The sequence below is a fragment of the Sesamum indicum genome, linkage group LG2, assembly GCF_000512975.1.
Source record: "Sesamum indicum cultivar Zhongzhi No. 13 linkage group LG2, S_indicum_v1.0, whole genome shotgun sequence".
NCBI lineage: Eukaryota > Viridiplantae > Streptophyta > Magnoliopsida > Lamiales > Pedaliaceae > Sesamum > Sesamum indicum.
In genome coordinates, this window is record NC_026146.1 from 3305390 (window position 1) to 3327185 (window position 21796).

At 33.3% G+C, this 21796-nt stretch overlaps 3 protein-coding genes across 4 annotated transcripts in view; 2 read left to right on the plus strand and 1 right to left on the minus strand.

Annotated features, from left to right (window-relative positions):
* The window catches only part of LOC105178628 (HMG1/2-like protein), a 1979-nt gene extending 1578 nt beyond the window's left edge, over positions 1 to 401 (minus strand). The window contains exons 1-2 of one of the 2 annotated variants that reach the window (XM_011102145.2): positions 249 to 401; positions 44 to 90 (exon numbers count right to left, since the gene is read on the minus strand). In XM_011102145.2, coding sequence (XP_011100447.1) covers positions 44 to 90 — 47 coding nt within the window. In that variant the 5' untranslated portion in view covers positions 249 to 401. Of the gene's footprint in view, positions 1 to 43; positions 91 to 185 lie in introns of both variants that reach the window. The other variant, XM_011102141.2, reaches the window with a different exon arrangement.
* LOC105178641 lies at positions 5473 to 10602 on the plus strand. Its single transcript, XM_011102155.2, has 9 exons — positions 5473 to 6022; positions 6808 to 6847; positions 6984 to 7062; positions 7190 to 7235; positions 7312 to 7410; positions 8492 to 8560; positions 8636 to 8984; positions 9077 to 9231; positions 9433 to 10602. Exons 1-9 carry the CDS (start codon positions 5579 to 5581, stop codon positions 10240 to 10242), a joined length of 2091 nt encoding a protein of 696 aa, XP_011100457.1. The 5' UTR covers positions 5473 to 5578; the 3' UTR covers positions 10243 to 10602.
* LOC105178652 (glycosyltransferase family 92 protein RCOM_0530710-like) lies at positions 14130 to 15872 on the plus strand. Its single transcript, XM_011102166.2, has one exon. It carries the CDS (start codon positions 14130 to 14132, stop codon positions 15870 to 15872), a length of 1743 nt encoding a protein of 580 aa, XP_011100468.1.

Genomic DNA, 21796 nt, shown 5'->3' on the forward strand with positions numbered 1-21796 from the left:
AGAGAAAAAAAAAAAAAAAAGACATGAGGAAAAAATCGCTTACCTACTATCGCCTTTCCTCGAATCAGCCTTCGATTTTCCGCCTTTCATCTGAAAAACATAAGACACAGATCTGATAAAGAGACCGCGCGAATCAATAGCGAAAAGAAACAGCATTCGGAATAGAAAAGAGCAAAAAATAATACGGAAATCGACGCGGAATCCGCAGAAATCAATCAAATAAGAAGGTAGGGTTAGGGTTGAGTTTCCTTTTTCCCGGTGCTGCCTTCGCTAGAGTGAAACAGACAAGGCGAGAGAGATATTTAGAGAGAGAGAGAGAGAGAGGAGAAGCGTGAGCGATTATTATTGAAATTTTTGAAAAATGAGCAGTGAAATTGGGGAATTGAATGAAATATACGGGCGGGGGGTTGGGAATTGGGGATTTGGGCGGGATTTCTAAAATATTTTGCCACCTCATCGATCCCTCTGTATATTCTTTTCGGGATCCACCCGATTACCCATTTCTGTTTACCCGTTTTTCATTTTCACCCATATTAATATTGTCCGCTTATAGCTCTTTCTCTTTTTCTTTTGCGTAAATTAGAATAATCTTTTTTATAATTTGTTTTTTTATTATTTAAAATTTTTAAATATCCCTGGTACTTGATATAATTGAAGTATAAAATTATCAACTCTGCCCTTACTATATTTTTTAAAAAAATTAAAGATTTGTAATAAAAATCTAACCAAGTGGATGAAAAAATTTAAAAATTTATCCACTTAGTCCGTAAAAATAAATAAAATTATATTGCTTAGTCCATAAGGCCATTTTGGTCACTCACCACAAAATAGATTCCTAACAGAATTAACGGATTTGACTAATTGTTATACGATAGTTAAAATCCAAAAATTATTAATAGTTTTTCAAATAACGAATGGGTATTAGTAATTATGTCAATCCTCATTAGAGATCGTCGTAATTTACCCTATTCTTATATTCTCAATTTTTTTATAAAATTAATACAGTAATTAGGGATAGAGCATGGATTTGTCTCGAACCCGATTCAATTGGGGTTTGGATCGGCATGAATTTTAATTTTGTATGATAAATAAGATCCAGAGCGAGATTTAAATTTTATCCTAAATCCATCTTGAGTAATATATCATAAATAAATTTAATTTATTTAAAATATGTTAAATCTTATTTTATACATACATTTGTAAAAAATAATTTTTACATGTTTAATAATAACAACTTATCTGATGCTTGTAGACAATAATCTAGATTTAAAAATAAATTATACCCATTAATTGAGAAATATGCCCCGCCCACTAATAATAAATTAATTTAATTGATTTATATATCCAAAAACTAAAATGGACATGACATCACCTTGGAATAGAAACATATACACAAGTCGTCCAATTTCATACAACACACACAACAAGTCAAAAGGACTCACGTCCAAAGCTCTAGACAATAATGAAATACTACAACGGCAAAGGCTCTATGTTTTCCTCTGCATCAAATATTCAAAACCTTGGTACCAAATTTCGAGATCAAAGGAGGCTTAGCATTTCGATGCTTAAGTCAGTAATAAATTTACTGAAAGGATAATCGAAAAACTTAAAATAACATAAGAATAATGATGAAACAATTGAAGTGACTTGACAAAGTATCAATATAAAGTGAGAACAATTATGTGGAGTGCAAAATAATGCAAGCAACTTGTTGAAAATCGAGAGAAAATAGTGAGAGTGGAATAATGCTTGATGCTTTATGACTGCACAATGGCCTCTCTTTACAAGCCGATTGATAGGAAAATTTGGAAGTGGTTGCAATTTGTGATACATCATTGAAAAACTGCATGAGTTAGCTAACTAACGAAATAAAAAAAAAAGTTACAACTTAAACTTATTGTGAAGAAATGACTCTTTAAAATATTTATGTCAGTCAAGGTGAGTTATGCAAATTTCATTTGACCTGTTGCTGCAGGGTCGAACGCTGTCAATCCAGGAGGAGTTTGTGGGAGATTTTTCGGTATGATGTATCTCAAGGTGTCAAAAATGCGCATGATATATTGTTCTTGTTGTCTGTTGAGACATCCTGTTGGACTGAGCTTGCTTTTGGGCCTACCATGTTAGTATAAATATATGGCTATGGGTCGGATACCTTGCTCATGGGCCAGCAGGACAAAGCCTGTTGGGTTATCCTATGGGGGGGCCCAGCACCTCCTTAGCTTTGGATTAGAGAAAAATGCTTGAGGGGGTATCATCACTCTCCCCCCCTCCCCCCCCCCCCCCAACTCCAAGTCTCAGTGTTGGGCTATTGGAGTATGAGAAAGTTTTCCTACAATGGCTCCACCTTCTCTGCTGGCTCAACAAGGAAGACATTCCTAAGCTACTTGGGTATGCTCGGTTCGTGTTGTTGTGAGGAAACTATGTTGAGTTATAGGAGCATATCCAACTATGTTGGGCATAATCGCCTCTTGCGCACGCGAATTTAGAGGGATCTGTACAAACCTCAAAAGTAGAAAGTGACCATTACCAACCATTAGGATAGGTTGAACCTAGCGCTAAGTGAGAGCCATGTGCATTTGGATTAAATTTACAATGTCTAATGGGGGGAGAGAGTGCCAGAGCCCCGCAGTGAAAGGACTGCTCCGCATCACTTCCCTTTTAAGGCGGGAAATGCATTAAAAGTTTGAGGTGAGTTTCTCAATCTTCTTATTTTCCTTGCCTTCTGGAAGAACACAATTCTTACATTTTGGATATCTGCTCGTCGGTTTTCATCCTTCTCGTCTTAAGGGTTTCTGATTTTCTTGCTATCATGTCCACGAGTTCGTTACATATATAATAATCATTTATTAGCATAACGACATGGATATATGGTGTGATGATTTCTCACGATTAAGCTCAAGTTTTCCACAGACGGCACCAATGATGCGTACTGGAGTTCTGCCGCACCACAATTGTCGAAGGATTTTTATAAAAATTCTAAAATTACCAAGGGATTAACTTGTAAAACAAATATTAGCACTCTAATACTTAAGCAGTAACGTTACTACTGAAGAGATAAAATAAAAATTTGAATTGAAGTAAGATCAATGGTAAAGTGTAATGCTAAATGATGAAATTCGTATATAATAAGTTCAAAGTAGCATATATATATATATATATATAGAGAGAGAGAGAGAGAGAGAGAGAGAAAGAGAATAGTGGTGGAACTTGTGAGATGAAAAGTGTTACCCAAAATAACTGCATAAATGATTATTTTATAGGCGATCGTGGAGCAAGATTCAGAGGGTGGTTACCAAGTGCTATAAGCCGTTGGAAAGATACACGAGTGGATATCTTCTCTAGAAATCCATTTGGGACTTAGATAAATATTGACTAAGATATGACTGTTTACTAGGACTTGCCAGGTCTGCCTATGTTTTCGGGAATTTGTTACTTGTTGATTTAAAAATCATATTATAGCGGATCTTTAGGAGTTTGTTGGAGATTTTTTATTATGATACATTTCTATGTGTCGGTGACGTGGGTCCTTGTTGTATACTGATTAGACTTGTTGAAATGGGCTTTCTTCTTGAACCTGCTAGGTTAATAAAGATTTTGTGGTTTTATGAGCTAAAAGGCCCTGGTCATGGGCCAATCGGGTCTGCCTACTAGGTTGTTTGGCTGGAAGCCTACCTCCTTGGTTTTCAACTCTCAAGGTGAATGCTTGAGGGGGCATCACTATTGATCGACGTATGAAATCCTTTCTACTCAACCAATTACTATGACCATAAATTTAAAGAGTCTAAACTATCTCAGACGTATAGTAGATCTCACTCTCACAATACCGACAGGGGATGGATTATTTCTTGTAATTCACCGTCCTTAGTACATACTCCAATTGCACTAGACAAGACTTATAATGACCATATTTGAAAGACACGGTGAAATCTCGCTAGATCCAAGATAAAATCTTCTTATGCAAGCATAACTGTCATTGATTCCTCTAGTCCAATGACTAATCCCGTACTATATGAATTGAAAATTTCAGTCATACCGACCAAGCCTTTAACGCTTCCATATGATGATTCCCATGAGTCAGTTCAGTAATTCACCTACCTTGCCAACTACCAACCAAAATTGCACAAACGACCTATGTATGTCGTCGGTCAAATACGACACTCACATAGTGAATACAATATAGTTAGTGCAAGTCTTTGTAGGACTCCTCATGGCCAGTTTTGGGGTCCTCGACTTAGAAGTTGATTTCATGACTTGCAACTTGTGTATAGCCTAACTATACACATTTAACAATTTGGTTTGTGGGCATTTGTTGTGATGTTAAAACACCGTCTAACATGAGCAGTAAGACAACAAATACACATGTCATAGATCAATATTACTCTATTCATTAAAACAATATTATTTTAATAAAAATTGACGAATTATTGTCAATTTAATTAACTTCCTAATTATCTATTCTAATAATAACTTTGTTTTGCAAATAGATATGTGGGACCTAAAAGCGACAACGCTCCAAACCCACTATTTAATCACCCCTAAAACAAACTTTTGAATCTTGTACAACCTCTAAGATATTATCCCCAATCCACCTCTTTTAAAAGTATAGTACTCACACTATCCCCAAACTATATCATAAATCATCATATTATAAAATTAAAATGTTTAAATATATCCATCCTAATACTATAAAGTCACATATGAATGGATTGAACATCAAGCCAAGAGAGTGATTTTAAAATGAATTACTAATTCACATGCTATAAACTCACTCTCATTAGCCATCCTAGTTTCATCAAACTTTGTGCACATCTATTAATAGTCTAACACCAATTAAGTGCAATTATCTTACAAAATCAACTCTTTCTCCCAAAATATAATTATATTATTTTGAATGAGTTTTTCAAATAAAATATGATTACCCTAAATTTTGTGACACCTTAAAAGAGTAAAACCCAAGTAGTAATGTCAAAAGATTCTATACATTAAAAAATTTTAAAAATAATTTCTTTTTTCGAATATTATCAAGAATGGTGTAATACGTACGTATGTGTATATACGAACAAAAGTAGTATAAGTCGATATAGAGAGAAAGACACATTAAATGGAGTGAAATATAATAAATTTAAATAGATGTACTGCAAAATAAAATATTCATATAATAAATACACGATGATTTGAAAATATCTGTACTCATTGATTAACTTTATGTTTAGATGTATATGATATAAATTAGCCCTTATCGTTGCTGCGTTGTAGATAGATTTTCAATTATTGAGCTCGTAATTTCCTTTATTATCCTTGAGGCGACCGTTGAGGTTGATTGTCGAAACCCAATAAAATATTACGATAATAATATATTCTGACATCGTATGGTAATAATATATTATAAAATTATCAAATAAATACTAAAATGACATCATAGAACGATGCATCGGTATTATCTCACACGTGCAAAACCTTCCACACGTGAGATTCATCCCAACCCACTTTCTTTAGTTCCCAAAATTTCAAAACAAAAATATATTTGTTAAAAAAAAAGAAAAAGAAAAAAAAGGGGTCCCCTCCAAAGACCAAAGCAATGGGTAAGGTAGCAACTGCAGCAACAGCGGAGATGAGGAGAAAGAAGAAGAAAGGCCGCCCCTCCAAAAACCCAATTGCCCTTTCTGCCCCACCTAAACCCATTAATTGCGATTCCACCCCAGCCACCCACCGCCGATCCACCCGCCGGAAACCTAGTAATTTTAATTCACCGCCGCAGCCAGAATTCGAGGACGGCGATGACGACGACGAGAGGAAGGAGAAGAAGGTTAAGCTTGTTGTTCGTTTGCCGCAAGACGATGAAAATAGCAAGATTAGTCAGAAGCAGCAGCAGAGCCGACGGCATTCACGAGATTACGATTCGGTGTCGGGGTCGAGTTCTGGCTCTGATTCCGATCCAGAGTCTGAGGATCGCGTGGCGTGTGCCAAGAAACGCAAGATCAATGCCGGTGATTTCAGATCTGAGCATGTTGTTCCCGTTCAGGTTTGCTATGTTAGAAAAGTTGTGTTTTCTAAATTCTGAAAATTGAGGGGGAATGTGGTGTGGGCTTCTTTGAAAATGTTGGTGGAAAAATTGAGTTTTCATCGTCAGTTACACAAATTTTGGCAACTTTTTGAAAGTGAATTTTCTATTTTGGGAATATTGGAACCCCAGTTTCGAAAAATTCTTTCGGGGGTTTTACTTTGTGGAAGTGATTTGAAGCGGCTTTCGGGTTTCCTCGTGAAGGAAAAAAATTATTACTTTTTTTTTCTTTGGGTGATGTTCTAACTTCTGAAGATCTCTGAAGTGCGGGTGCTGTGTGTTTTGACTTAGTCAAAATCTGTATCCATGTGTTTTATTGAAAAAATTAAAATAGATTTAGATTTATTTTTCCATTTAATAAAAATTTCTGATTTTGCATGAATTCATCTTCCATCTTTCTAGCTTTCATGTATTGCATACACATATACGTCCATGCACTTCTTTCTTTCTATGTGTTGTTAATTTATTTGTATTCAATTTACTCCTTTCTTCATTCAAGTATGTATGTATTTATTATATTATTTATAAAGCATCGCACCTTGAAAAAGGTTCTGATTTGTCTTTACTCTGAGTTGCTTATGATTCTTTGGGTTGCAAATAGTAGTATTATTTTCTCACTTGTACTTGCTGGTGCTGTTGTTCATTAACTGCTTGTTTGCACTCTGACCCATTCTTGATGATATTTATTGAATTTGGTCAATAATTATTATGTTGATAATGATAATGATTCTATTGATATTTTACAGGAGAAAAAAGTTGTGAAAGCGACAGACCCTCCTGTACATGGTTCTCATTACAACCCTTGCTTGATTTTGGAATAAAAGAAAAAAAATTGAGAACTTTCTTTTTAGTTGGAAAATTTTGCAACTTGGGTTTGTGGTTTAATCTGATCTTGGTCATTTTATTGAATTTTTGTGGACAGGGTCGCCATTGGAGTCTGGTCCCACAACACCTTTGCCAGACAAAACGTTGTTGGCCTTCATTCTTGACAGGCTTCAAAAGTATGTGCTTTCTTGTGTCCTTTTTAGCTTTCTTAGATTAATTCCTTTTCAACTCGTACTGTTTCTATTTTTGGGGATTCCATGTTCAGTTCGTCAGTGTTGTTTTCTTGGACGTATGTTCATGCAGGAAGGACACTTATGGTGTATTTTCTGAGCCTGTGGATATCAATGAGGTGATCACTTGTTCACAGATTGGTGATGATAATATTTATGTTATTAGCAGTTAATATGGAGTTAATTTCCTTGCAGCTGCCTGATTATTTTGAGATAATAGAGCAACCTATGGATTTCGGGACTGTGAGGAAGAAACTTGATGATGGAGCTTATAGAACCTTGGAAGAAATGGAGGTTGGTCTTGGTTATGCGAGCCAAATGTGGAACTAACAGCAGTTTAATCATGCTTAACTTCTATGTTTTGGTGGTTAAGATGATTTACTGTATTTGGGCAATACATGTCGATATTTGTAGTAGTATCTGCTCCAAAAAATTACTTGTTTTTTGGTCCATGATAGTATTTTTATAGTTTACCAATTTAGTGAACTCCATTTTGTGGGAAATTAACCTCTTTATGGATATTTCTTAGCAGTGAAATGAAGAGATAGCCTCATGCCCTATTGGCCAACCCTTGGACTTAGGCTTGCATTAAATCTTATCTGGTTATAGATCAAGTTATTTTTTCTGATTTCATGTTTCTACTTCATTATATGCAATCTCTTGCATTCTCTGAATGGTGAGTCTCAATAATCCACAATGCTGAATGATAAAAGAATCATCATAAGTATCTTTTAGAACTGTGGATAACCCTTATTTGTTTGCACTGATAAAACCTATCTCGTAGATTACCATAATCTTGTGTTACTTATTCATCTCATAAGCTACAGAGAGGTAAGGATAAAAGGCGAAAACATTTGTATGGGGGATGGATAATTGCTTGGAACTTGCTTACAGATTAATAAAGGTTTCTTTCATATATTCTGGAACTTGCTCACCTGTTAATCTGGCATGGAAGCTTAATAGTTAATACAATATGTATTAACTAATGGAATTGAGTTAAGGATTGATAATGCCTCGATATTCACTGGATGTGTTGGTGGTACTGCAGGGTGAAGTGAACCTATTGTTAGAGAACATATTTACCTACTTGTTTGCTGTTAAAATATGTAGGTTATTTTTTCCTATGTATTACATAGTGGTTAAAAGTTTTTCACTGCTTCTTGGTCTATGGTGCTTAAGTTTCTTTTTGTATGTATTAAGGTATGCCTGATTTTCTATTTCCTATACATTTTTGTTGTATTCTTGTAGCTTCATTTCATGCATGCCATTGTGTGCTTATTTGGTGTAGTTAATCTTGATTTCATTATATTATGACATAGTTGTGGAGGCAAATCATGGAAATAAATGCTGACGTTTCCTTCTATTGTCATTCCAGGCTGATGTGTTTTTGATATGTTCCAATGCCATGCAGTACAATGCTCCAGATACGGTCTACTATCGACAGGTTCGCATGGTCCTTTATGCTTTATTTCAATGTACTCATCATCCTACACTCTGTCTGAATAATCGACTACTTTAGGCACGCTCTATACAAGAACTTGCAAAGAGAGACTTTGAAAATTTGAGGCATGAAGGCGATGATGGTGAACCACAACCTAAGGTTGTTAGGAGAGGCAGGCCCCCAAGCAGCAAGAACCAAAAGAAACCTCTTGAAACATCCCCAGTTGATCGTGTTGCTCCTGAGCATTCACTGGGTGCAACTCTCACTAGCGTAGAGGACAAGGGAACTGGATCTAACTCTTACAACCTAAGAAAGGGACCTGCATTATATAGGTTTCGTCCCAATGACCCGTTCATATCATCTTACCGGTCAAGAAATGGTGAAAACTACTCTAGATGGTTGACTGACTGGAATGATGAATTTCCAGGTTTGTATTTGTGCATCTGGTGCTACTCATAAGAATCTATATTTATTCAATTACCTTGCAACTTGGTTAACCCCATCTCTTCTACCTTGCAGCATCCATTTTAAGGGCCGACATGAAATATGGAAAGAAACAGTTTACGGTAGATGAGAACAGGCGTGATACCTATAGGCAATATCATCCCCCATCTTCTGCCAACAATTCGTCCGAATTATCTAATTCTATTGGAAATATGAAACTGTTGGTGCCGGTAGGTATCTTGAGAAACTTCCAAGTTTAGTTTGTTCTTATGGAGGGTTTAGTTGAAGATGTTAGTTGCTTTCTTACCCTTGTTTTTGTTTGTGCTCTTGCCCCCTAGTAGATTTGGTGTTGGAAACTAAAACGAGCCTATTTAGATTTAGGCTTATTTTAAGTAGCACAGAGATAATTCTTAGTTTGTGTGGATTTTCAGGTGGGTCTTCACGAACCCCTTGCTTATGCAAGAAGCCTGGCCAGATATGCTGCAAATCTCGGGCCTGTAGCTTGGAAAGTGGCATCGAAGAGAATAGAGTATGTCTTGCCCCCCGGGGTACAATATGGTCCTGGGTGGGTAAGTGAAAATGGAGCACCTTCACAGCCATTATCTTTTTCAATCGAGAAACAGAAATCATCAAATAGCTCTGCTGGTGATTGCAATTCAAACAAACTTGTCACACCTTCAAATTCTGATTTAAGTTCCGCTGTGGCTTATGCACCTTCTGAAGCAATGGTTGAAGCCGTTAGGAAACTCAACAGCCAGCATGAGCTAGGTTTACAGGGCGATGCTTCTTCCTGGAAAACACAATTCCCAGTTCAGCAAAAACCTGCATATGCCTCTCAAAGAAACGGTCTTGTTGGAATTTTTGGGTATGATACATCTGCAATGACAGGAGCGAACCCGCTTGCTTCCCAAATGAAGGAACCTGTACCCCGATATGATCTTTCAGCGAACCATTCATCATATATGAACCATATCATTCAAGAAGAAGCAAAGTTGCTGGAGAGTTGGGTTACTTCACAACCAGGATATCAAATTACACAAGTTAGTAATGTCTCTGGTTCTCATGGAGAAGCCGAAATGTGGAATTTCGGGAAATCGTCTTGGCCAGCGATGCCACAGCAACAAAGACATCATAATCTTTCCTTCCCACCCGATCTAAATGTGAGAATTCCAGCCGGTTCGCCTAGTTCTAGCTTACAGATTGGTTCCCCTCAGCAGCCAGATTTGGCATTACAACTCTGAAAACATTGATTTTTCCATTCTTGGAGGCTGCAGCTACTTTGTGTCGTCAATAGGTAAATTCTTGACATTCGAAGCCCAGTGTAGGCTTGTGATCTGGAGGGCTATTGGTTTATAGAAAGTTTAGGAGACAGGTTGTATAAATCATGTATCTAATTGTTTCTTAGTTAAGACAACAAAATTATTAGTGTAACATTTAAAAACTGTGATGAATGACCATAGGACAGGGAAAATAGAATGTCTATCTGCTTATGATTATGAAAAATTCTTGCTGCCTTTTGATTATGGGCAGGATGGAGTTGAACTTCATATTGCCTGAATAGATGATACATGCATATATAGGTATCTACTTGTATTGTAGTACCCCTACTTAATTATTACTATTTCACCCTTTCTTTAATTACAACTCATTCTATAAATAATTTCTTTTCAATCTGTAAAATAAATTTTATTTTATCGACATAATATATAAATATCCCAAGAGGTAATAGATATGCCAAAAGGTTGTATTTACTCTCACCGGATGTCCTCATATACATAACCTCAAAGGAAAATAATGTAATAGCCAATAGTGCAAAATTTTAAACGCAAACCCGACAAAAGACTAGAATATTTAACAACTAAACAGTTAAAAATTCTGACTTCAGATGTTACGGCTGACCCACCTAATAAGAATAATGCCATGGCTTAAAGTTTAATATGGCTAGTCAGTGTAATCTATCTGCTAAAAAATATGTGGCAAAGAATGAGCTGTCTACTCAGTAAATATAACTAACCAGTCTATATATATACACATGCAACAAGTCACGTACAATGCAATCACATGAACTAACAAATATTCGTCATATAACAACAACATATTTATGGAATAATATATACCCACAACTGTAAATCAATCCATGACATAGTATTTGACATTATCGCTTATTTCTAATGCCTTACTTACTCTAATTGGAGTACATCAGTCAATGATTTTGTCGGCCATCATCATCTCAGTCAGTGTTATGAGAGGATACCCATTGTATGCGATATCCCACTTTTTTATCCCAGTGTGTAGCAATATCGGCATAAAACATCACAACGAACATAGCATCTCCACACCACCCTAGTGTGTAGCTAACAACACAGAATATTCCCCGCTTCCCGGAATATCACGGTACCCTACGCATTAACTTAACTCATTTATTTTTTATATCACATCATCATTAATGACATTATCGTAAACCACTGACTATGTTCCTAACTAGGTAAGCACCATCTTTTATTTCAATTTACAACAACAATATCACTAACTTCATCATTCTGTTTTCTATAATAATTACCTTCTCAGTAATAACTTCCCAATTCGATTTCATGCAACAATCAATTATACAATCACATAATCATACCTCTCACGTCCATACATTACAATCACATATAACACATAGTAACAATTTCACCGATATTGAGGTAATCCAACAAATAGTCCACGACTAAATATATAAACAACTAATATACAAAATCCACATACACAAATATAATCCAAGTTCACGATCAAATATAAGAAACAAATATATATAATAGATATAATACTACACACACACATATAAAGTATTATACTTATATTCAATATATAAAAAATATCGTAAATGACCAAATAAGATATTCAATAATATTCTTACCTTTTCGCCAGTCTTTTAATATTTTATTTATATTAAATCTCCGTTCCGTTTTCCTAAAAAATAACTAAATTTTCTAAACTTCTCAAGTATATATTTAATTTGTCAACTAACTCTTAAGAATTTATTTAATCAAACCCCTCATATATTTATAACTATCGCTTTTAATAACATTCCTAAATTAGAGTATCATTAAAAACCTAATTTTTCTTCTTTAATAACATAATATTTCTCAAATATAGTTTTCGGAACATTTCTATAAATTTCTATCAATTTCTTGCTACTATATAATTTAATTAAACCCCAATACATAGAATTACATATTTGGTTAATAGCCTCGATGAAATTGCGTAAATTAACTATAGTAATATTTAAATCTAATAACTTAATTAATCAATTATATCATTTTTATCTCAAATGTGATATTTAATTTGACACTAATTTAAATAGCAAAACTTGTAAAATATTTCGGTTAAATAATACATCGATCAATATAAACAACATTTAATAAATAGATTAATTAAATAATATAATTATATAAATTAAAATTAAATTCCCATACCTATTCACCCACACTCTCAATTGTGTGAAATGCGTGTGTATGAATTTTGTGTGTTTGTATAAAGTAAGTGTGTGAATCAAAATATGTAAAGGGGGTGACGCGGTGGGTGGCATGATGCTACCCACCCCTCTTTTTTTCACTATATTTTTAAATTTAATCTTTTTTAATAATTACCATTACGATTAACTAATTTTCTTATTAATACAATTGACCCCCAAACATTATAACAAATTTCAATTTAGTCCTTTCAAATTTTATATATTTTAATTATGACCTATGATGAATGAGGCTTCTCTTGGGCGCAGTTGCAGACAAATTTCTTAAATAAAGAGTAGGTGTTGTTGTCCCTTTCATTCATTACCAAACAAAAGTTGGTCATGTTGCTGTTATTATTACTGCAATATTTTAATCTTTTTTTTTCGTTGTTTTAAAAATTATAAATATTTCCTCATTTTATGGTCTATCTAACAACGAGTCCATTTTATTTATCTATGTTAGATTCTCGTTCAAATTTTTATGATGAACTAACAAAAACATCGTTTTTATATAGAATTTTTTGAAATATATTATTGTTGATGAATACGCTTTAGAGATTATTTATTTTTAATAATCCTCAGTTTTTACGATGTATATTTTCTCAAATATTCTATTTTTCTTTTTTTTAAAAAAAAATACCAATAACGGTAAAAAAGTCATTTTCACAATACAATCTAGGGACTGCATATATATGTATTTTATTTGAAGGGGTATTTATAATTTTTTAAATAACAAAAAAATACTCGTAATATATTATGCCAAAACCTTGATAGGTAGCTGTAATTTACTCTAAAGAAAATCAGGGATCGATATTTTTCATGTATTAGTTTATGTGTTATTTTACTGAATTTTACGAAAAAACACACCTCATCATCTGAAAATATTTTAAATGAAATTTAAAAATAAAATTAATGGTTAATTAAAAGGATAATTATGATTCTTAATTGAGTTTATTAAAATATTTATGTAAGCATATGCCTATATATATATATACACATAAATTTGAAATTTGAAGTAGAATTCCTCCGATTAATCTAATTAATTAATTCTACATTAAGCACTAATCAGCATCATAATTAATAGGACTTTGATTATTCTTTCTTCAACAACTCAACATTCATTCCATAATTAATTAACTTTAATTATGATTAGTAGATACAAAATAGACTTGCATAATTTAATTTTTACTTTAAAAATTATATCAATTAGATAAATAAAAAATTATTACGAGAGAGAAAACTAAAAGGGGAATGAAATTGAGAAGAGAGATAGAATCATGTCTTTTATAAGTAAATAAAGGAAATTAAATATATTACTTTTGAAAGAAAAATTAATTTTTTCTCCAATCAAAAATATTTAAAACCCACGTGACCTACACCATTAAATTAGAAGAAAAATTCAAAAGTGTTAATTTTTATAAATTACGAGATTAAAAATAAATGAAACTAAAAGTGAAACCAGAATTAAAAATTCTATTTTTTCTTTCACTTAATAATAAAAATATAAATTTTAATTAAGTTCAAATATATATATATATATATATTGTGATCGAGTCATATATAAAAGGAGCCCCCCCCCCCCCCCCCCCCCCCTCTCTCTCTCTCTCTCTCTCTCTCTCTCTCTCTCTCTTACTCATGGCCCGAAAAGTCCGTACGTTTTCCCCATACGTCATCGCTTCTCTCTTCTTCTGCGCCGCCCTCTACCACCATTTCCTCCGCCACGCCTTCTCCGTCTTCTCCTCCTGGCCCTCCCCCACAATTACCTCTACCGCCACCGTCAACTCCGCCGCCAACTATGCCATTCAGGAAAACCTCACGCGAGCAGCAGCAGCTTATTCCCCTCATGACACTGCACCTCTCCCCGCTCCCTCCCCATCGTCGTTGCCGCCTCTGCCGCCGCCGCCAATCTCCACCACTGGGATTCTTCTCCCTGACTGGGAAGTGCTTGTGATTGTTTCGCCGGAAACCCCTCCGTCGAATCTCGATGGTTACCTCTGTTTGTTTGAGACTAATGAGACATCCCCGGCGAGATTCTCCGGAATGTTGCAGTTTCCTGATCGCGCAACGTTTAGTTGCCTTCTGCCAGTTAGAGCTCGGCGCCGGAGGCTTCCCTTCAGGCAACCGGTGCTGTTGAAGTCTCCTGACAATCCTCCGGAGCGACAACCGACTGCGCCACCGCTCCTCCGGTGGTCTTATCTGGTGTACGACTCTCTCACGACGGAGGACGACGTCGTTCTATTCGTGAAAGGCGTGAACATTCGGCAGGGAACTAACCGGGAGCCGAGCGAATTCCGGTGCGTGTTTGGAGATGACGTAGCAAACGGCGTTAAGACCACCGTCACGACCTCCATGCAAGAAGTGTTTCGCTGCAAACGCCCTGAGCCAACGGCTGTTTCTTCAGTCGGAGGGGAAACCAACCCAAACCCAATGAAGATCTCCTTGGAGATCGTTGGCGAAAACCGAGTGGTCCCATCCGTGGCGTACTACACACCCCCGCGCAAGTTAGAGTCGAAGAACAGGAAATCTCTACTGTGCGCCAGCACCATGGTGTATGATGTGAGCAAGTTTTTGCGGGAATGGGTTTTGTACCATTCCAGAATTGGGGTTGAAAAATTCCTACTGTATGATAATGGGAGTGATGATGATCTTGGAAGAGTTGTGGACGAACTCGTAAAAGAGGATTTTGATATCAACACGTATTCTTGGAGATGGCCTAAAACTCAAGAAGCTGGATTCTCACACAGTGCACTCTACGCTAAAGATGTTTGTACATGGATGATGTACTTGGACGTGGATGAATTTGTGTACTCCCCTTGTTGGAAAAATCTCTCGGAACCCTCAAAATCATTGTTACACCCTCATCTAATTTCACCAAACTCATCATCCAGCAGCTCAGGTCAAATTAGCATTAGTTGTTATGAATTTGGGCCGTCGGATCAAAGGGTTCATCCAGTCACAGGAGTGACACAAGGGTACAATTGCCGGCGGAGGTATGAGAACCGGCACAAGTCGATAGTCCTATTAGATGCTATTGATGGTTCTTTGCTTAATGTGATACACCATTTTAAGTTGAGGGCAGGGTACAGGACTAGGAAGTTGAGCACCAAGGTTATGGTGGTGAATCACTACAAGTATCAAGCATGGCCCGAGTTCAAGGCCAAGTTTAGGAGGCGGGTGTCGGCCTACGTCTTGGACTGGACCAAAAAGTTGAACCCTAATTCAAATGATCGGACGCCCGGATTAGGGTTTGAGGCGGTGGAGCCTCAAGGGTGGCCTCGGATGTTCTGCGAGGTACGTGATAACAAGTTGAGGGATTTGGTGTTGAAATGGTTTGGGATTAAGTTGGATCATGGGATCCGAATGACTTGGCAAAGATGAGGAGATTGATTAATTGTGTGGATATACGTATGTACCATAATTGATTGTTTAATTTGTTGAATTGGGGGTTGCTTTGGTTATGGTGGAGGAAATAAAGGGAAAGGTTGATGTAAATTAGGGATAGAGGAAAAGAATATGCACATCACATGCATCTCAAGATGGGGTGATGCAAAGAGGATATATTTTTTAGACATTCTTTTCACATGATTCTCCTTTTTGTTCATTAATTAATTAAGTAGAGGGATTTGGAGTGGTGAGGAAAGAAAGGAATTCTTGATTTTGTTTACCTTAATTTTGGTAGGATTTTGACTTTCAAATGAAATTTATATGTATATAAGAGGTAGGTAGGTAGGTAGTACTGGATTTATGCATGCCACACTTCTCAACTATACATACTTCATTCTACTTATCATGTTACTGCTTATTGTTGAATTTTATGGCTAACAGATCATCTTGAATGATATACAAGATGAGTGTTTGTGTAGGAGTGTACAATATATAATGTAAATCCCAATGAAGAATGTGGAAGGGTGGTGTTGTGCTCAAGTGGTCAAGACATGATTTAATTAGGCCTAATCATCATTATTAATTAATTGACACACTTAGTACTAGCTATACTGTGAGGTTTCCAAGATAATTATCATTACTTCATTATTATTTGGTGTAATTACATGTAAATCTCTTGTGCTTTGGGAAACTACATCTAGTACATATGAGGTTTGCTTTTGTCTAACAAATTAGTCTCTCCGTTGGTTTAAAATTCACTGAATTTGTTGATATTAACAAAAAAATTTGGATAAAAATTAATATTTACCATCGATTGACTTATTACAGGTCATATAATTTTTCTTTTAACTAAACTACATTTATAACGATGAAGATATACCTCTTCACATACATTAATGCATGAAAACATATGAGGGTAATTTGGTCATAAAGAAAATTATTTGACCAGTAACAAGTCAGTAATAAGTCAATTGGGGATAAATATAGATTTATTTTCGATCTTTTAGTTAATGTCAGCAAATTCGGTGAATTTTAACTCAAGAGGACTTATTTGTTAAACAAAATCAAATTTCGGGGGTGTTAAATTACAGAAAATTTACGTATAATTATACCAAAATTCAAAAAACGATTGTGTAACTATCCTTATTATTAACTAAATTTACTTTCAGAGAGAAAAAGAAATTAAAAAGAAAAGAAAGGTTGAGAGAAAAAAGGATAAAGTGGAAGGGTATATATATATATGGGAATGGGAGAGTGAGAAATAGAATAGATGAAGTGCATGGGGAAGAAGAGCAGTGCAGACTGCAGCGTGAGGCATGGCTTTACACTTTATACCCAAACCCTAAAGCCTAAAGCCTAAAGCCTAAAGCCCCGCCCCGCCCCCCCACACTTTACTTCACCTTAACATCACCAATCCCCACTTTATTTGCATTTCAAGTTACAAAATATCGCTTCATTTTTATCCTTTCATTCCTTCCAAACTCTCAATAAGGAAATAGCCCAAAATAGGGATCTGCTTATCTTATTATTAAATATTATAATAAATCAATATTATTTATCACTGTCAAATAAAATCCATACGAAAAATGGACATGATCATTTAACAACTGTCATGATTTTAATTATAACCAGAACAATTGCTATAATTTTTAATTGTGGCTCATTTTTTTACTATTCTTGCAAAAACAAAGGCTAATAGTCGTTGTGTAACTATGTTAATTAGTATTTTGTTATATATATATATATATATATATTTATTTATTTTTACTTTTAACCATAGTCAGTTATTATAAAAAATAATATTTCTTCTATTGATCCCTGCTAATGATCTATGGTGGCATGTCAATCGAGATGTTTGTTTTTACTACAATATGTAATTAACCTTGTCAGAAAAAATAATACCAAATTAGTATAGATAAATTGTAACGAGCTTTCTTGATTTTTGATCATATAATTACTTGAAAAATTATAAATATTTTCTTACTTTAGCGACCGTCTAACAATTTATTCAATCCGTTAGTTCCCATAGGTTTTAGTTCATTTTTTTACTGCAAACTAATCAAAATACCTTTTGTGTATTATGTATTATTTTATGGACTGTTTGGATGTTTTTCTTTTAAAATTTTTCATCCACCTCGTCTGATTTTTTATAATTAATTTTATTTTTTTACCAAAAAAAAATAAAAATAAAAACAAGGGGAAAGTACTAACAATTTCAGACCTTTATCCAAAGATTATATAATTTTATCAAACATCAGGAGGTATTTATAATATTTCGAGAAGAGCTCATTGTATTTTTTTACCTTTATTTAATTTTTATCTTCCCTTTTCTCTCATTTCTTATCTAAAAGTTTTATTCTTTTATATCCTATTTTTTTATTTTTTATTTCTCGCCCATATTATTTTTACAACTTCTTCCTTTCACTTCTTATAAACTCACAAATAGTACATTAGGGAGTTAAAAAAAGGTAATAATTTCATAATAAAACTTAGATAAATATTTATAATTTTATATTTTAAAATTTTAGCACATACTTTGAGTATCACTGCAAGAAAATATATATCAAATGTCAATTTTAAAGTTGTCAGTAAGAATATATATAAGTGACAAAATTTTCAAAAATGTATATCTCGTCACCATCATATATAAAATTGTCACTAAATATATACAATTCGTGACACGTTTATAGTGACAAAATAATTATTTATGTATCACTAATTGTATTTAATGATAACTCTTTGTATATATTTTTTTATCACCAACTCTTATTAATAATAATTTTTTATAAAATATTAATAATTATTAAAATCATGAAATTCATTACTGCGATAATCTAAACATGTTTGTCACGAAATATATATAATTAGTGATAATATTAAAATTGTGACTTGATTTTTTTCCGATTAATCTTTAATTTTTTTTGTAGTGTGTGCTTTAATATAGTTTATAAGGAATATGAATTCTTTATTTTTATTTTTATATAGGGCTAGATATATGTAAAAATTGATCTATTTATTAAATTTTACCCATTAAAAAATAATTATTTTGTATAAAAAATTCATTTATAAGACCATATATTATAAAAAAAATTAAATATATATATATATATATATATGTGCATAGCACGGCTCCTACGTTAGTATTGTACGGTAAAACATGAGCTTTGTTCTTGAAATGTAACTTAATTAGAATACATGGTAAGGGCAATTCGGGTAATTCGCAAAACTTTTGGGCTCCAATCCATCTCTGGGCCTTTTGTAAGAAATCCTTTAGAGCTTTTGTGGGCTGAATTGTGTACTACTACTCATGGGCTGGACTTTAAAAATGGGCCCAAATAATAATAATAAAAAAGTTGAGTACCACATTTGTTAATATGGCAATTGCATTGGATCAAATTGCAACTTTTAATGAACAAGAAAAAATTTCAGCTTTTTGCTCAAATATAGAATTTTTTTTAAAAAATTATTGTCCTTTGAATGAGGGAGATTATTGCATCGACACCCTTATGTTATTTTAATGATATATTTGAATTTATTATTAAATTTCAACCAATTCTTTTCTTTTTTTTTTTTTATGAAAATGCTCGAGATGGCGTAGTATAGAAATGCCAAAAAAAAAAAAGAGGTGCATGGGCTAAATTAAATATAAATATAATAATTATAAATTAAAATTTTACTATAAAAAAAATTGTAGTTAAGTTCAATAAAAGCAAAGGTCTGCACGAGTAGAACTTCGTCTTTTCGTGCATGTGTTTCTTGAATACTTTCACTTTTATAAAAGAATTTTTTTATCAACTGCATTTTATACATAAGTTCAATCGTTTACAGCTGTTTGTCTGTGTTTCTCATCTTGAAAAGTGCTTATATATACAGAACGAATCAATTTTGTTGAAGTTGGTGCGACCTAATTCATCAGTTCGATCGAGAACAGATCATTCGCATTCGAATCACGAAATCCACTAATTATGTAATTACCAAGTTGTTACAATGCAAAAAAGATGACTTGTTTGTATGCCCTAAACTTGGATATCATCATACAACAATAATTCCCCTAAAATAAAAACCCTAATTAGGGTATTTATGATAGAGCCATGTTTGTGCCCCTTATGAATAAGGCAAAGAACCTCCATATTTGTTGACATGCAATTGCAAATGGGCTGTTAGATATGCCAAACATGGCACTCAATGATTGGATGGTAGCCCAAATATTTTTGGTCATGATAGTGACCTTTCCTATGTTTTTATCATCAAATCATGCCAAAACCCCCCATCTTAATCAACCATCCATCATCATATACACTCATTTTCAACAACTTTAGTAGAAAAATTTTAATAAAATTATTTAACAAATTAATATTGTAATTTACTCATATATATATGTTCAAATTAATATTGTTGTCAAGATGGTGTTTGGTTAAATTTATTTAAAAATTTTAATAAATAATTTTAAAAATATTTTATAAGATGTATAAGTTTATCAAGTGTTTAAATAAAAGAAGATTACTGATTTAAAAATTTTAGTAATAGCAATTCTGTGATTGATATGATCAAAATTGAAGGACTCTGTCCTTATTTTTCTTAGAGGGACTTATAATTAGCTCCGCATATTTTATTTTTGAATTTTATAAGTGCATTTCTTAAATATTTATAAAATACCCCGTAAAGTTTTATCAATAAATTTTAAATGTCATATAAAGTATTTTACGCTGCATTTGAACTGATGGATTTGAAGTCGTGAATTTTGAATTCCTAATAACAAATCTTTTGAATTTATTTGGGTAATTTAAAATTCAAAAAAAAATTTAAATTCTTAAACTTTAAGCCCGAACTATTAAACATTAATGAATTTCAATTTCTTTTAATATGGGATCATTTGAAAAAAAAAAACTAAAACTTTACATCAATTCAAGTATAACATTAATAAAAATTTGCACTTTTCGTCCCACACGATAAACGGTATTGTACTTTTGATCCCACAGTTTACTAGCTTAATACATTTGGTCTCGTAGACTAAAAAATTACAGCATTTGCGATCATAAATGCTACAATTTTTTATTATATATGACTAAAAGTGCTCCAACTTTTTATCCTATAAAGCCCAATATGCTAAGTACGTAATTTTGAGATCAAAAGTGCAACATCCTCTGTTATATAAAACACAAAATATAATTTTTCCTAACATTAAATAACTTATAAACTCATCCAAACACCGGCACTACCACTTTACATGTAATAAAAGTAGTAGTTAATTATTTAAAGGGTTAATTTTAAAAAGTTACTATAAATAGAGTGAAATTGTTATAATTAAAATATGTATATATATATGTATGTATGTATGTATGATCATAATCTTGTAAAGTGTTTACAGCCAAACAAGACCTGTTATTGGACCCCATACAAACAATAAATCATCTTGGAAATTTGTGAACTCTATCCATCTATTTTTGTCCACTACTTATTATTTTTTAGAAAAAATAATAATAATAATAAATGGGTTGACCTAATAAAAATGAAAGTCCATTTTCTTTTTTTTTTTTTCAAATTATTTTTTTAAATATTTTCCAAGAAAATTCAAGAAATAACACTAATGCCTGCCATTTTCACATCAACCCTAATTGTGAAAACCAATAATTCAATTTAGGGTTTCACAAAATTCTTTGATTTGATTTGATTTTTTTGTAAGGAAGAAATGTGAAGGGTCTGGTCATCCGCAACTTTAGCTTCCACATGTGCTCATCTCACCAAATCTGGTGAGTTCATAATACACACTAATTATTTCCACGTGTATGCATAATTTGAATTTTTATTTAATTAAATAAAAAAATTAAGAATAAAATAGATAATGAGTTAGAATTAATAAAATAAATCGATACCGATTACGCAGGAATATAAAATTATTAAGAAATTGATTACAGTGT

Coding starts and splice junctions, on each gene's coding strand:
- LOC105178652 (XM_011102166.2), top strand. CDS start 14,130: ATGGCCCGAAAAGTCCGTACGTTTTCCCCATACGTCATCGCTTCTCTC.
- LOC105178641 (XM_011102155.2), top strand. CDS start 5,579: ATGGGTAAGGTAGCAACTGCAGCAACAGCGGAGATGAGGAGAAAGAAG. Junction 6,023..6,807: donor AGCATGTTGTTCCCGTTCAG/GTTTGCTATGTT, acceptor GATATTTTACAG/GAGAAAAAAGTTGTGAAAGC. Junction 8,985..9,076: donor CTGGAATGATGAATTTCCAG/GTTTGTATTTGT, acceptor TCTACCTTGCAG/CATCCATTTTAAGGGCCGAC.